The 15,668-nt window shown below is 34.2% G+C and overlaps 1 protein-coding gene across 2 annotated transcripts in view; it reads right to left on the bottom strand.

Moving 5' to 3' along the window:
• The window catches only part of LOC145680856 (uncharacterized), an 83,438-nt gene that overhangs the window by 49,982 nt on the left and 17,788 nt on the right, over positions 1 to 15,668 (bottom strand). For both annotated transcript variants that reach the window (XM_081751987.1, XM_081751988.1), the window contains exons 2-4: positions 15,038 to 15,476; positions 7,763 to 7,907; positions 3,414 to 3,512 (exon numbers count right to left, since the gene is read on the bottom strand). In XM_081751987.1, the coding sequence (XP_081608113.1) occupies positions 3,414 to 3,512; positions 7,763 to 7,907; positions 15,038 to 15,476 (683 nt within the window). The remainder of the gene's footprint in view (positions 1 to 3,413; positions 3,513 to 7,762; positions 7,908 to 15,037; positions 15,477 to 15,668) is intronic.

Here is a 15,668-nt window from a genome sequence, read left to right as displayed (position 1 = left end):
AAAGCCACTTATTTCCCGCATATCAGCCTACTAAGTACGTACCATGGTGTTTCGTGTCTTACACCTCATTGCAAACATAAAGAATTAAATTAATGTCTCTATGTAAATCATGTAATTATTATTTAAAATTAAACAACTTGTAGAGGGTGGTCCAAAAGTAGGTATACAGTCCCGTACTGTTCAACTCATTGCTTTTTTATATCATTACTTATTGTTATCCATCAGGTAGACTTAGTTTGTTCTTATTATTTGTTCTTAATGTCTTTTTACTTACATCGTAAGCTCGGAACAGCCGAAACAAATAAACCTGTAAGCTAGAATGTTATACTTGATCAATGCAGGGGTGTATACCTACTTTTGGGCCACCCGGTATATGGAAAATCGGAAAGTGAAAATAAGGGACACATTTCGGTGGAGGTGGAGGCTTTCTAGGCATGCTGCTTTTTCCAGCCAAAATACAATATTTAATGAAATTGAAAATTACAACTTTTTCCATTTACCTTAGATACGGGTTGCAGTACGCCACTATTGTTTTGACAACATAGAAACAAAGACTAATATCTGTAGTTCAGATTCTGTTTCTTTTGCTTGTAAATTGTCATCCTATAAGAAAATGTGGTTACCTCGGCGCAAAGCCTCGAGAATATTACCGAAATGAAAAGAATGACAAACAAGAATTTTAGGAATGATAAAAAACCAAAAGATTTGCGATCTTGGCCAAGAATTAATTTTTGGATCAAGGGCCACAAAAGTTTGGAACAGCCCCTAAATCGAGTTTTCGTATTTTTTTTACGGAATAAGCACATCATACTGAGTAAATTGTTAGTTTTGGTTTGGCTACACTATATGTAGTTCTCGAGATATAAGGCCTACAAGAAAATTTTTGCCTGAAATATACTGGATCTTTCGATCCAAACATTAAGAAAAATTAACAAAACTTACAAAAAAAAAAAAAAAAAAAAAAAAGAAAAAGAAAAAAAAAGAAAAAAATACGCAAAAGTTGAAAATTGGAAAACAAATTAAAAAGGCATTCTTAAAATTACCATTTTTTTGTTTCAGAACGAAGTGAAAGATTATGTGTATTTTATGGGAATTGCGTACGTGATACCAGAAAAGATGACATTTCATCAACTTCCACTCTAACGATATATTCAATTCTCTCGTCCTGCAAAACCTCTTTCTAAAAGTTTCTTTTCTGGAGTTTCTCGCATGGCTCAGAATCCTGAGAATTCCGATAGTGAAGGAAGTAATAACGAATTAAACTCTCAATTAAATTAAATGCTCGGACTAAATGGTTTTCAGTAATAAAGAGCGAGACTTCAAGTGTGTTTAAAATTTGATTAAACGCATTTCTTAGTATATATATACATATATTCAACGGCGTCGTTTGGGAGGGAAGAGAAGCATAAATAACCTCTCCCCCTTAAGTTCGACAAATATCATACATATTTTTAATGAATTATGTGCTAATATAACATAATAATAATAATAATAATAATAATAATAAAAATTGAAACATTATTATTATAGATCAAACTTAAGAATTTTGCCCATCCGAAGCAAGACTTGAAATGGCGCAGTTGATAGAAATTAAACCATTGTTGCGCATGCAAATCTTGAATTGAATAAAATATTTTCCTTATGTTTGAAGATACAGAAAATGTACTGGTTCGTTGTAAAGGTCTTATAACGCTTTAGAACGTTTTAAAATATTTTATATTTACTGAGTTATTTACACTTACACTGAAAACTAGTTAGTCAAAAACATTTTTACATGTTTCCGTTTCTGTTTTTAAGATACATGAAATACGTTGCATGCCATATATTTACTAATCGATTCTCTTGAGTTTAGAACAAAGACGGTTCTACGTCTATTCTGCAGGAAGCTAAACCCAATCGCACAAAACACTACACATTCTGACGGTAGCCATATAGATGACGTTAATTTCCCAAGCCCGAAGCAGGATTCTTTGGGATTTTCTGAAAGATATTCAGGAAGATTTTGATTTGATTTGATTTATTGACATATAACACAACAGGCACAGGCCTAATTACAGTGTTACATAGTATATAAGTTATACAGATTATATAGGTTAATAAAGCTATTAGTCATAATTACATTTGTCTTACAGAATTAATACATCCATTGCCAGTACATCCAGGTTGAAATTTTCTTTAACTAACCTGTTGTAGGTTGCACTAACTCTTTATATAGGAGATCGCCTAAGACGTTTGTTTTCGCTGTCATACAAAAAAATGTATTTTTCGAAGCAGTGCGCAATTTAGTGGATGGTACTTGGATACATATTTGTTCGTTAAGATCAGGACAGTCTATTTTGCCATGAAAGAGTTTGTGTAAAAATAATAAATCAATAGTGCGCAATTTAGTGGATGGTACTTGGATACATATTTGTTCGTTAAGATCAGGTCAGTCTATTTTGCCATGAAAGAGTTTGTATAAAAATAATAAATCAATATTTCTTCTCCTGAGTTCTAATGTTTCAAAATTAAAATTTTCAACAAGGTTAATGTAGCTTTCAAATTTTGGATAGAATTTTGTTTTTTTAAGGGTAAGAAGCCTTAAAAACTTATTTTGAGTACGCTCAATCAAGAATGAGTATTTCTGTATATTAGGGTTCCATATATTACTACAATATTGTAATTTCGACCTGATGTATGCATAATACAGCACAATTAAAGTTTGGTCATTTTGAAAATCTTTACTGACTCGATACAATAAATGTTCAGGGAGATTTTGCTTTTTTATTTTGAGTGTCTAGGTTCACCTGTAATTTGTTCGTACTATGTTGTAAATATACAGGTCACACTTCCTGTATTTAGAATAAAATAAAAACTAGTATCAAAACATTAATTAAACAATATCTTAACATCTTTTCGAATCTGCCTTGATTATTTTTCGTTCTCCACTGCCGTATTCTCTGTAGTAATACGCCACAATTCTTAATATGGTTTATTTTATTGTATTTTAATAATAGAATAAAAATTGTCAAGTCTAGAAGACAGACACACATTTTCTAAAAACGTTTTAAGACTCAATTCTAGGATGAAATGTCTCTCATTAAAAAAAATACTGTTGCATATTAATATTTTATAATAAAGACTATTATTGCAAAAACAAGGTTAAAAAATAATCCCTGACTTTCTGTGAAGTACAGAAATTTCCTTGACTTCAACAAGTTAGTGTGAATCCTTTAGTGGCATCGCCAGGAATCTACTTTAGGAGCTTCGTCTAGAGGGGATTTTAGGTTCAGTAGTAAAATAATATTATTTAGGTAATCAGATAATTAAATATCAATGACACAGCGCTCTCTGCTTCAAGTCGCACGTTGAACTGGCTAAATTTACCTGTAAACCTAATAATAAAAAAAAAAAGTTGAAGTAAAAATACAAACCTTTTTGGCAAGTCCTAATTTAAGTGCTAAACTTTTTAAATGTGACAATGTAGTAGGTAAGTGCTGCCGTCCATGCCAGATATAGCGATTCTTTCCACTCTGAAAATAAATAAATAAATAAAAATAAGATTATTCTCTTTGCTGAATAAATAGAAAACTTAATGAAGTTTATTTGATAATTTATCTGCATTATTACTACATCCATATTAAGTTCTAATTGTTGCCTAGGAAGCGGTGGCTCAGTGGTAAAGCGTTCACCTCTGATGCTTGGGGTCCCTGGTTCGATCCCAGTTCGCGCCAAGTGAACTTTATGGTCGACAAACACCGTGTCCGTGCTTTTCCTCGGGGTTCTCCGTTTCCTCCCAATTTTTCATTCCACCATTTCATTCATTTCTCATTATCACCGTCTCCTTTAGCCTAGCCGGTATAATCGTGGGATGTAAGAGTCAAAGATTTCATTTCATTTTAATTTTTGCTTACTCCTTTATTTTCTGTTTATATAAGAAATAATTAACTTGTCCAATTACTATCAATAAAACAGCTGCCATCATGCTGTAATGACGTAAAATTTTATATAAGGTAAGTCTCGAAACTGAAACCTTCTCCGAAGGAAAGAGTTGTCCATTATCAAGTTGTAAAAATCTAAATCATGATTGGAGTTGGATAGCATAATAAATTATGTACACACTGTTAAGTTGTATGTAGACCTTTATATTGTAAAGGTATGTGCGCATTCGGGACAGGTTAAAGAAGGCCCAAGGACTGGTTGGACACTTTCTCGACTTCGTCACGTTCTGGAGATTAAATATTCAGCATCACGCTCTGGTTGCTTTTATCTTCCAGATTTACACAAATTCCATTCCTCAGGGGCTGGGTGAACCCCTGAGCCGCATTGCAACAGGAGATAAATCTGCTCCCGTAAGGATGGAACCTGCGACGTCCAAATGGTAGTTAGATACCGTAAGGACTGTCACCGTGATTTTCTCTCTCTCTCTCTCTCTATATATATATATATATATATATATATATATATATATATATACAGATAGAGACTCATCAATTTAATGAAAAGACCTTTAAAAATACCTACTTACCAGATTAATATCACACTGAAACACCGTTGGCCCTCAGAAAATTTGATGCGCCGTGAATGGATTTACAGACGTCGTGAATGGTAACAAATGGAATATTACACTACCGTACTGAGGGGTGACTTTGAACAAAATTTCAGGAAATCTTAGGGTTCAGTATTTGACAAAGATTAACCGTTCCAAGAAAATAAAAATTACTGGTGCATTTTTTATTTAGTACAATCTTGTAACAGGTTAATCTGTGTCAAATACTGAACCTTGAGATTTCCTCAATTTTTGTTCAAACTCACGCCACTCTACGGTACTCTAAGCGTAGAGCATCACTCAATTCTATGATATAAGATGGAGGCAGAAATATGTGACAGAAAAACACAGATGTTCAAATATATTCACGTCTGGGGATTGGAAAGCCAGAGGACGTGTTAATCTTCATGTTTTTAATCACGTCACAGTAACTCCAGACGTAAATGGGCTTATCATCATCTTGGAATATGGTGTCACTGCCCAGAAACAACATCTGGACCATAGAATGCACATGCCCCCCACACAAACACGGCCCTTGGTTTGAAATAAGGTGAAGGATGACTCATCGATCATAGTACATGTTTCTAGTCATCAGCGGTCCATGTTGCATGTTTGCGGTACAATTGGCGTCGAGCTAAAAAGCCTTACGGCTAGAGACGAAACTTTTTTGCAACCATTTTGATATTTTGTAGCATTAATTATCAAAATTTTCGCATTTATGTGGCATTTACTTTTTAAATGTAGCGTAAGTTTTTTTTTTTTTTAATGATACTTGTAAACAGTATATTTTTAGTAGTAAAGTGTATCTAATACAAAAATGAGAATATACCTTGATTAGGTGCACATTCTAGCTAATGTATTTACTGAAATATAGACGTTAATGCAAAAATTTGAACACTTCCTCTAACTTCATCCTTAGTTAAAGGATAACATGCAGCAAGACATAACCAATTCTTCTTTTAAGTTTGTTCTCCTGTTAGTAACAATCACATTATACTTGGAAAAGAATCTCTCGGCATCAATACTCGAGACTGGTAACCATATTGAACGTAACGGGATGACAGCAAAACACCTGTGGTTAACTTTTAAACTGTTTAACATGATACAATGTCAACTTCCTTATCCTCGCTATTGAGAACTTCAATAACCTTACTTTTAAATTCACGGTAAGTAACCAACAGATCATGAACAGTTTCACCACAAAACACAGTTAACGAGTTAAATAACAGTTCAGTTTTGTTGATGTCTACATCTTTATGAAGTGAAACAGTTTCTGGGTCAAATAACTTGCAGAGCTCTTCGTAAATTCTCCACACAGAATGTCATCACTTGCTCGCGTGAAATTTCGCAGCTTCATCAATACCTTTTAACACGCAGGTTTTCAACTTTACTTAACTTCAGTCTGGTGTGAGAAGTACTACCCTTTCTGATTAACTCTGCAGTAGCAGACCCAAATTTTTCTGCTTGAGCCAACTGTAATTTATTTCGCAAGTTTTTCGTTTTCCCGAAAATAAGGTGAGCATAAAGGTAATTGGACCCTTCGGTAAAATGCATCAATTTTTAACTTAAATAATATTGGAAATGCGCTTTTTAGTTATTATTAGCAATAATTAGCAAGAAGTCCACTTTTTCGTTTTCACTCACATTTATCGCAAGTAATGCCGAATTTCGAAAAAACGCGATAATATAAACGTGTTTTCTGGCTCTGATACGAAAAGTTTGACTTTTCTTAAACATATACGCATTCTTTTAACGTTTAGTACTTATCGCATTAGCGAAAAAGTTTCGTCTCTACTTATGGCTCTTATCAGAGATTTACTCGTGCAACTTGACTCCGTATGTCCATATCATGTAACTCGCAGAGAACTGTAATTGTCGACGTAGGCTGTAGGAAGTGCTACTTGAACACTTCTGTCACTTGCACCGCAGTTGAACAAAGATTCTGAGTGACAATCTGCTTTAATGCCCGGCGGGACTTGTCACTAATGATTTTCTTTCGACTACTTGCTCTTCGCTGATGTGATTTTGCCGTGAGTTTGTAGGCCATCACCTTGGACACTGTACTTTGTGATATATATATATATATATATATATATATATATATATATATATATATACACTATTTTTACTATATATATGTACAGAATGGACCATTTATCATGATACGTTCTTGTAAATTTTAAACTAATACACAAAAAATGCTGAAATTTTGTACTAGACAAATATCGGCAGCGGGACATTATTTGACACGCTTTATGATACTATCAGGTTAATACTGTTGCCAACCCAACATAAAGTTATATTTTATCAAATCTAATCAGGGTATTACCTATTTCAAATCCACATGGTAACGAAAACTTTCGGTATCACAATTGTTATTCAGTGTTGCAAACTAAGGACGCTACAATATTACAAACATCCAAAGTTTGGTCTCGTCTCTAGCAGTAATAACGCGAGTAAGACGGACGGGGCCATACACATGTTAGTTATTGAAACACATATGCCACTACCCACATAAGCACTATTTCTTCATTACTCCAAAACCAGCCCACAGCATATATGAGACCATCAAGATGCAACACTCGCCTTATCTTAAACCCTGACAAATAAAAGTCTGCTGACAGGTTTATAACTAATACACAGTATGATCAATATCACAAACATTGATAATTTAAAGATAAAGAAAATTCTACTTCAGTTCACAACTGCTCGCGGAAAGCACAATCAACAAAAAGCCACAAATGAAACCTGCAACACAATTATTCTACTTTCCTGCCCGAATATAGTTGCAGCCTTCCAATAGCGACAAATATATTAATATATATATATATATATATATATATATATATATATATATATATATATATATATATATATATATATATATATATATATGTGTGTGTGTGTAGATAGTAGATAGTGGTACGCATAACTTGTACTAAAAATTGCAAGAGAATAATGAAAGAAATACATGTACCGAAATTTGCGTTTCGTAATTTAAACTTATAAAACTGAGCATTAAACACCACTTTATTACCACAGAAACTAATATTTGTAGCAAATATATATATTTCTGTGCGATCGCAAAAAGGTTCCTACTCAGTTTGAAAGGCTTCGTAAAAATATTTAAAAACTAGTAGCACGAAATTTACAATTTTCTAGAAATAAAAGAATAAGATAAAACAGGGACCATCAAATGCTGATTTATGATATTTAACCTCGAAATTATCTTACCTTAGATGCCATTTGTAGACTTTCCAGCACATTTATAATATCGTATAACCTCCGTCTTTCTGTTCCAAGAACATTTGCAACTGTATCCAAAGAAATTTCCCTTTTAGCACCGTCTTCAACGTTCAATGGAAATAATGAAAGGAACCTTAAAATGATATGAATAACAAACGTTACTTCTTAATATATAGTAATTATATAACAATAATGGATTAGTTGAACTTCCACTGAAATTAAATTATATTTAAATCATACTTCATCATCATCATTAAATCATACTTGTGTGTAATTATATTTTGCAATGCAACGTATGTAATACACATTAATAAAAACTTAAACTTACATATTCCTGGAATGCTTTCTGAAGCTAATATAGGGAACTTCTAAATAACAGACACCGGTAGAACACTATATTTTGTCCGTAAATCAAGAGGTATCTGTTACAGACAGGTTATACAAATTTAGATTACCCATAGTTCAGGTAGTAATTGTATATAGTATACAATACATACATAGTTATAAATGTAAATTTAGGCTAATATTGAAATAGGTACTCAGCGTTCGAATTACTGGGGAAATGTGGGAAAAATCCTACTCTGTAAAAGAAACAAAAGTAACGCTGGGAGATGTTTGTATGGACGTATATACTGCAAAACATAATACTTGTGTGTAGAGATGCAAGGGCTCGGCAAGGGACTGCTTTTTTTTTGGGGGGGGGGGGGAACCTCGGTTTTATCTGCTTCGGAAATTTTGGGCTTTTTTCAAAATTTTGCTCTAAATTGATAAAGCAGACTTTGTTTCGCTTCTCTACAACACAAAACTCATTTAATTAGTGGTTGATGTAGATAATAATATAAAACCTCTAAACTAAACCATGAATTTCGGAAAGATGTTTCAAACAATTTTAATTCTTAACATATTTACATTATGAATTCCAAGGGATTAACCAATGTACATAAAAAAATTTAACCTCTTATATACGAAAGTAAGTACTTTTCTTCAAAAAATTGTATGTAGTATTTTTACTTCAATATCACATACCCTCTTTTTGAAACAAAATAAAGTAAAACATGAGAGAAATACATTTACATGATACTCTTAAAGATTGCAGTCAAGAGCTTCGTTTCCGGTGGTTCTGTACGTTCTTGAAATTCTACAGTTAAGTTTTAACTTTCATGAACATTGTATAAATATTTCGAGCAAACCTTTTATTCATTGATCACATACGTAATAATCTGATATCACCTATCAGGTGCTTCGAATTTGCAAAATCGGTAAAGTATTTGGTCTAGGAATTAATTCGTGCGGGTGGACAAGAGATGGCGCAACGAACGGAGCGTCCCACAGTTCCGTGTATCCACACATGTGTTGCAAACCCCTGTCATCGCGTATCGTTCGTAGTATAGGGCAGTGGATTAAAGCGTCAACAACACCAGTTTGTAGTTAAGTGAACATGGCGCAATTTGTGCCTGATAAAGTGTTTTTGCGGGGTGTCCTGCTGCATTACTTTAACATACAGAAAAGTGCGACTGAAAGTCATCGTATTTTGGTGGAAGTGTATGGTGACCATGCTCTAGCTGAGCGAACGTGTCAGAAGTGGTTTGCACGGTTTAGAAGTGGTGATTTCGGCTTGGCAGACCAAGAGCGAGCTGGACAGCCAAAAAAATTTCAAGACGAAGAATTGACAGCATTGCTCGAGCAGGATTCGTGTCAAACGCAGGAACAACTTGCAGCAGCATTAGGCGTTGATCAAACAACAGTCTCCAAACGCTTGAAAGCCATGGGAATGATTCAAAAGATGTCACATTGGGTTCCACATGAATTGAAAGACAGAGACGTTAAAAGACGAAAAACCATTTGCGAATTGCTGCTTCAACGACAGAGCAGAAAGGGGTTTCTGCATCGAATTATTACGGGTGATGAGAAGTGGATCCATTACGAGAACCCTAAACGAAAAAAGGCCTGGGTGAAACCAGGTGAACCAGGTCCATCACAACCAAAACGAGATATTCACTGTGCAAAGGTTATGCTGTGCATATGGTGGGATATGAAAGGTGTGGTGTACTATGAGCTGCTGCAACCGGGTGAAACTATGAATGGAGAACGTTATCGACGACAATTAATGCGTTTGAAGCAAGCTCTGGCCAGAACACGACCAGAATGGGAGAACAGACATGATAAACTTATTGTTCAACATGATAACGCTCGCCCACATGTCGCAAAACCGGTCAAAACCTATTTAGAAAATGTCGGATGGGAAGTTTTACCCCACCCGCCGTATTCACCAGACGTTGCTCCTTCGGACTACTACTTGTTCGATTGCATGAACAACGATTTGATTGGACAGCGGTTTACTTCTTCAGAAGATATCGAAACATGGGTCTCTGACTGGATCGCTTCCAAGGATGAGGACTTCTTTCGCCACGGAATCCGTACATTGCCTGACAGATGGGCGAAAGTGGTGGCTAGCGATGGACAATATTTTTCTTAAGGTACTTATGTATTTTGTGTTTGTACTACAGCTTCAATGTGTGCGTACCAACCGCACGAATTAATTCCTAGACCAAATACCAAATTCTGTAATGCACTGACTGTTCCTTAAGTTTATTTAGAATCGAGAAAGTATCGAATTTTCTGTTCATGGATCATATCCGTAATGTGTGGTTTCCTAGGCTCTAAAATATATATCCATCATCACGGTTTACCCAGTCTTGAAGGTTTCTGAATTTTAAATAAAAGGAATTCAACACATCTCTTTACGGAACTTAAACTATGGAATACATTTAAAAAGAGCGGGAAGAATCAATCGTTGTTCCAATTCACAAGAAAGGCGATAAAATTGATTGTAATAATTATCGAGGTATTTCTCTTCTGTCAACATTCTATAAACTCCTTCCAAACATTCCATTAACAAGATTGATCCCATACGCAGATAAAATTATTGGATTATCAGTGTGGATTTAGGCGAAATCGATCAACTACGACCAGATATTTAACATTGGACAAATACTCAAGAAAGAAATGGGAATATATCACCCAGTACATCACCTGTTCATTGATTTTAGAAAGGCTTACGACTCGATTAGGAAGGAAACATTGTACAACATTCTTACAGAATTTGGAATACCGAAAAAGCTTAGATTAATTAAAATGTGCTTACATGAATCCCAGAGTAAAGTCCGAGAAGAAAAAATCTTGTCCACGAGCTTCTACGTCAAGAATGGTCTGAGACAAAGGAATGCGTTATCGCCAGGGTGGAAAAAAATAATTTTATTTCAAATAATAATAATAATAATAATAATAATAAGAATAATTTTTGTTGATTTTTTTTTTATTTAAATCAAATCTTTCTTCTCGTATAATACAAGTCGCGAACTGAAGAAAAAACATTAGGAATTAGTATTAAATGTAAATTATGCCATTTAAGTGAAAGTATTGGGGTTGAATTTTGAATTAATCCCCAATCGCTAACCAAGGGCGCCGATCCTGGAGGAGCCCGGGCCTCCCCAAATCTCATGTGGCTCCTTTATTATATTTATAAATATACAATATTTGGCATAATTTGAATGCACTTTGTCTTAAAATCCTCATATATATATATATTCCTTCTGCATCTGAATGGGCCACCCAAATTTACATAGAAATCGGCGCCCTTGTTAATCTATTTCTTCAGCATTAAGGAGAAAGGACAGCAACGTTTATCAACATGACACTTTTAGATATTATTAGGAAGAGGAAGAGAAACTGGTTGGGACATTGCCTAAGAAGAAATTGTATCATGAGGGACGTCCTAGAGGGTATGGTGGCAGGAAAGAGAGGGAGGGGGCGAAGGAGACTACAACTGATGGATGATATAAAAACAGAAAGATCATACGCGAAGACGAAGAAGTTAGCGGAGGACCGTGGAGCATGGAAGCTTCTCAGCTGCGGCAAGTGACATGCCAATAAAGGCAGAATACCTATGATGATGATGAGACTTGTGTGACAATTTTCCTGTCAAGTAATTACAGGTAATATCTTTATAAAACTCTCTTAATTCGCTTAGGCCTACTTACTACTAAAAGTAAAAGAAACCCAATAAGAACATCTAACATTATTATTAAACACGGTGGGAAAAAATAATTTTAAAAATAAAATCAATTTTATTGATTTTCTTTTTCTAAATCATTTTTTTAAAATTTAAATCAAATATTTCACCTCGTACAATACAAGTCGCGAACTGAAGAAAAAAGCATTAGGAATTAGTATTAAATGTTAATTATGCCATTTAAGTGAAAGTATTAGGGTTGAAGTTTGAATTAATCTCCACTCGTTAACCTATCTCAATCCAAACAATGTTTCTTAAGCATTAAGGAAACAGTACAGCAACGTTTATCAACGTGACACCTTTTTTCACAAAATTTCCTGATATTTGGCAGGTGTGTATTTAAAAAATCAGAACTAGCTCGCGGCACGAAATACATATAAACTAGGCTACGTAAATTTCGCCTGAAGCTATAAAATCTTTTTTTTTTTTTTTTTTTTTAAGTTCAGAGAGGGGATCGGACCCCTCTAAATCCGCCCTATTATGTGGGAACAAACAAACAGACGCGCAAACAAAAGAATTTTCGTCTTAAGTGTCCATAGTGATTTCCCGTTGGAATAAACGATTTAAAAATCCTATGTTATGAAGAGAAGAAAGCAGGATTCCTCGTTACCCGTTCAAAACGGGATTTTCCGTAATCATCCTCTGCACGACACTTGTTTTCATACTGTGCTGTACTTACATTTGAGTATCATTATATTATGATTATCTTCTTCCATAATGGAGATAGCAGAAAAGAAACGGGATTTTATTTATTTTCACTTCAAAAAAAAAAAAAAAAAAAAAAAAAAAAAAATTACAGAATTTGATTTAAATCAGACTGATTTAAATCAATCCACTCTGTTATTAAATACTGAATTTGTAGAGAATCAATCAATTATGGTGGTTAATGAATTTCTTGGGGAAAAAATCACCAAAATAATTGAATGCTATATAATCCTGCGAACACTTGTTTCTGATAGGAGTTTGCTTGAAAATGATGGTTCATTTGAAGGGATCTACCGAAAATTTATTTTCAAATTCCAAGAAGTATTTTCTGTGTACGAGCTGAAAAAAAAAAAAAAAAAAAATCTGTCGATTACGGGGAAGTTTTCCTAAATCGTTGAGTGTAAAAGAATACTGGTTATGTCCATATCTGAAAGTGTATATGAAAGTGAGGGTTCCTTCCGATAATAATACATATATTTTTTCCGGTACAGTCTGTCCATAATATGGAGGTATCCGCAAAGGGAGGTTAAAAGAAATCTAGAGATATAATAGGTAAGTTTTAGTCCCAAGTTTCTGCCCTATACGCTAAAGAAGACGGATGATAAATGAAGATGATGATGATTGAGTTGATGAAATGAAGATAAGAAAACTCACAGAGAAATGTCTACTACAAACCCATGAGTTAACGTTTCGTAGTATGTTATACCATAAAACAGTTCTTGGAAAATTATTACATCTTATAAAGAATAAGAAAACATATCTATTATTAGAACACTATTAATGTTCTACTACAGTTTCTAGATTTCAATTTGCTTAACAACTCTTGGTAGTTACCTATGAATGCTCGTGCAAAGGAACTAATGGATCTCATCATGTACTAAAACTATTGATTTACTACGTCTATTATATAAAAGAGAACGTCCGTTTGTGGATCGGGATACATTTTTAGCACGGTGCTACATGTCATGGGTATAACCAATATTTGAAAATCAACCTCTAAACGGTAAGGAAAGGATTTCCAAGTTCACTATTATAACATGCTCATTTTGATTGTTTACTTGGAATTTAGGAATTTAACGTCTCTTTTCAGCACCGAATTTCGTCACTATCACGAAATTTACTATTTAAAATGGAATCCGTAACCTGCTATAATATGTATCAGACACCCTGCCGGAGATTAATCCCGTAACCATTAGCACAGAAAGAAACGAAGTATTGCACTTGTATAAATTCAATATGGCGAATATATGGGATAAGAAAGTCGCAAGACAAATAACACGAAATTTAGTACATAAGTGCTCTTCTGTTAAGTGACTTGTATGAATTTAACATAAAAGATGCAGAGGGAGGGGTGGCAACATATTACTCGTAGGATCATGTACAAGTATTTTAACGAATAGATGCTTTATATTAAAAAAAAAAAAAAAAAAAAAAAAGTAGAATTCACATTAAATGCAAATATGAACACGAGAAGTTTCAGAAAATATATACTAGGTAATGCACTTAGGTGTCATCGCAATGGTAACACTTTCTGGCTTCTTCTCCTGCACCAATCATATTGGATTCATGCAAGTGAATAAGACCTGTTTGTATTTTCCTAACAAAAGCATCCGATACTTAAATTTCGTGCTTTATGTTGACCAGTTCAAAACGAATTTGTAATAATAAACGGAACCGAACTCACAATGAACGGATATGAACGTGTTATCAGAACATCCGAATCAAACCAAGTACATTCCATAAACATCGCACAAAACACTAGGTGCCATGGACAACGGATTAAATCCCTGGGGCTCATTAACCCTGTTAGTATAAAGAAAATCGTAGACTCGCAGTGAAACAGCTACTTCATTAATACTGTTCATTGGAAAGTTATGGTTTATAGTTCACTCTCTTCAGCATAAAACAAGCTTTCTAGAGATGCTACGTATTGGGGTCCAGACCGTACCTGAACAGGGAAAATTAGAAGAATGCCGGGAAGATTCCCTCCAAAAATCCCTCTCATCAACTTTGGCTCCCTCTTGTGTGGCCCACGGTAAAAGCACACAATTCAAGTGTATCTCGAAAAATACTATAAGAGATAAGATATGAGTGCATCAAGTTTGGTTTTGATAGATGGAATAGTATGAGGGGAAAGGTTGTATACCAATACGCTCTGTACATACAAAACCGAATCTATGACCTGACCTATAAAGAGAATATAATATATAAAAAATATATATATAAACATCGTGGGACACAGAAATTTTGTTTCATTTTATTTTTAATTTGTCAAGTGAATTCGTATCTCTCCGCGCAATGATTGTAAATGTAAGGTAATAATGAAATGTAACAGCCCTTCTTTCTTGATTTCTTTAAGATTGGTTATGCTTGTACCAAACTTGATCTCGATGTACCGAATATGTTTCGCAAGATGATGATGACCTACCAAACGAACGTCCTCTTTATATAATAGATATTTAAATATGACAAAAAACGATACTTACTTATCGCACAATACTCCCAATGACTTGTCTTTTCTAGTTTTCACACCTGAGTCAGGTTTCACTGCAACTTTTAATCTTTTGGTTCCAGGAGGTATTGTATTATATTGCACTTGATACAAAGGTACATCATTCGACGTAGATTTAGTAAACGTCTTCGGTTGAATGGGAACAAGATCATTTGGATAGACTTTGGTTGCAACTTTAGTTAACAACTTCAAGTTAGCGTTGGGTGACAATGGGTCTATTCTATTAAGTTCATTAAACACTTTTCGTGGAGTTATGTTCATCTCAAAACCTAATGAAGTACTTGGCTCTTCTACATTCACTTTTTTACTGAGGACGGCATTAGGTACACCAGTACTGCTTACAATGTTACAATTGCGTTCAGAAAGAATTCTTTTTTCTCTCGCTGCACAATCGTCACTCGTAGTCTCCATTTCTAGAGAAAGAAATTACAAATAATAATTAAAAATTTCATGAAAGCACACACGATTTATTATTTTCAAAGACCATTTGTTTGTATTCAATAACACAAGTACACATCACTTTTAAACAGAAACTCTTTTAACTTAAATATTTGTAAAAGGAAATTCGGTCAATATTTCAAGGTTTAATCTGCTGATTTCGTCGG

The sequence above is a fragment of the Thermobia domestica genome, chromosome 3 (genome assembly GCF_964235325.1).
Source record: "Thermobia domestica chromosome 3, izTheDome1.hap1.1, whole genome shotgun sequence".
In the NCBI taxonomy this organism is placed as follows: Eukaryota; Metazoa; Arthropoda; class Insecta; order Zygentoma; family Lepismatidae; genus Thermobia; species Thermobia domestica.
This window is presented reverse-complemented; position numbering and strand designations above follow the sequence as displayed.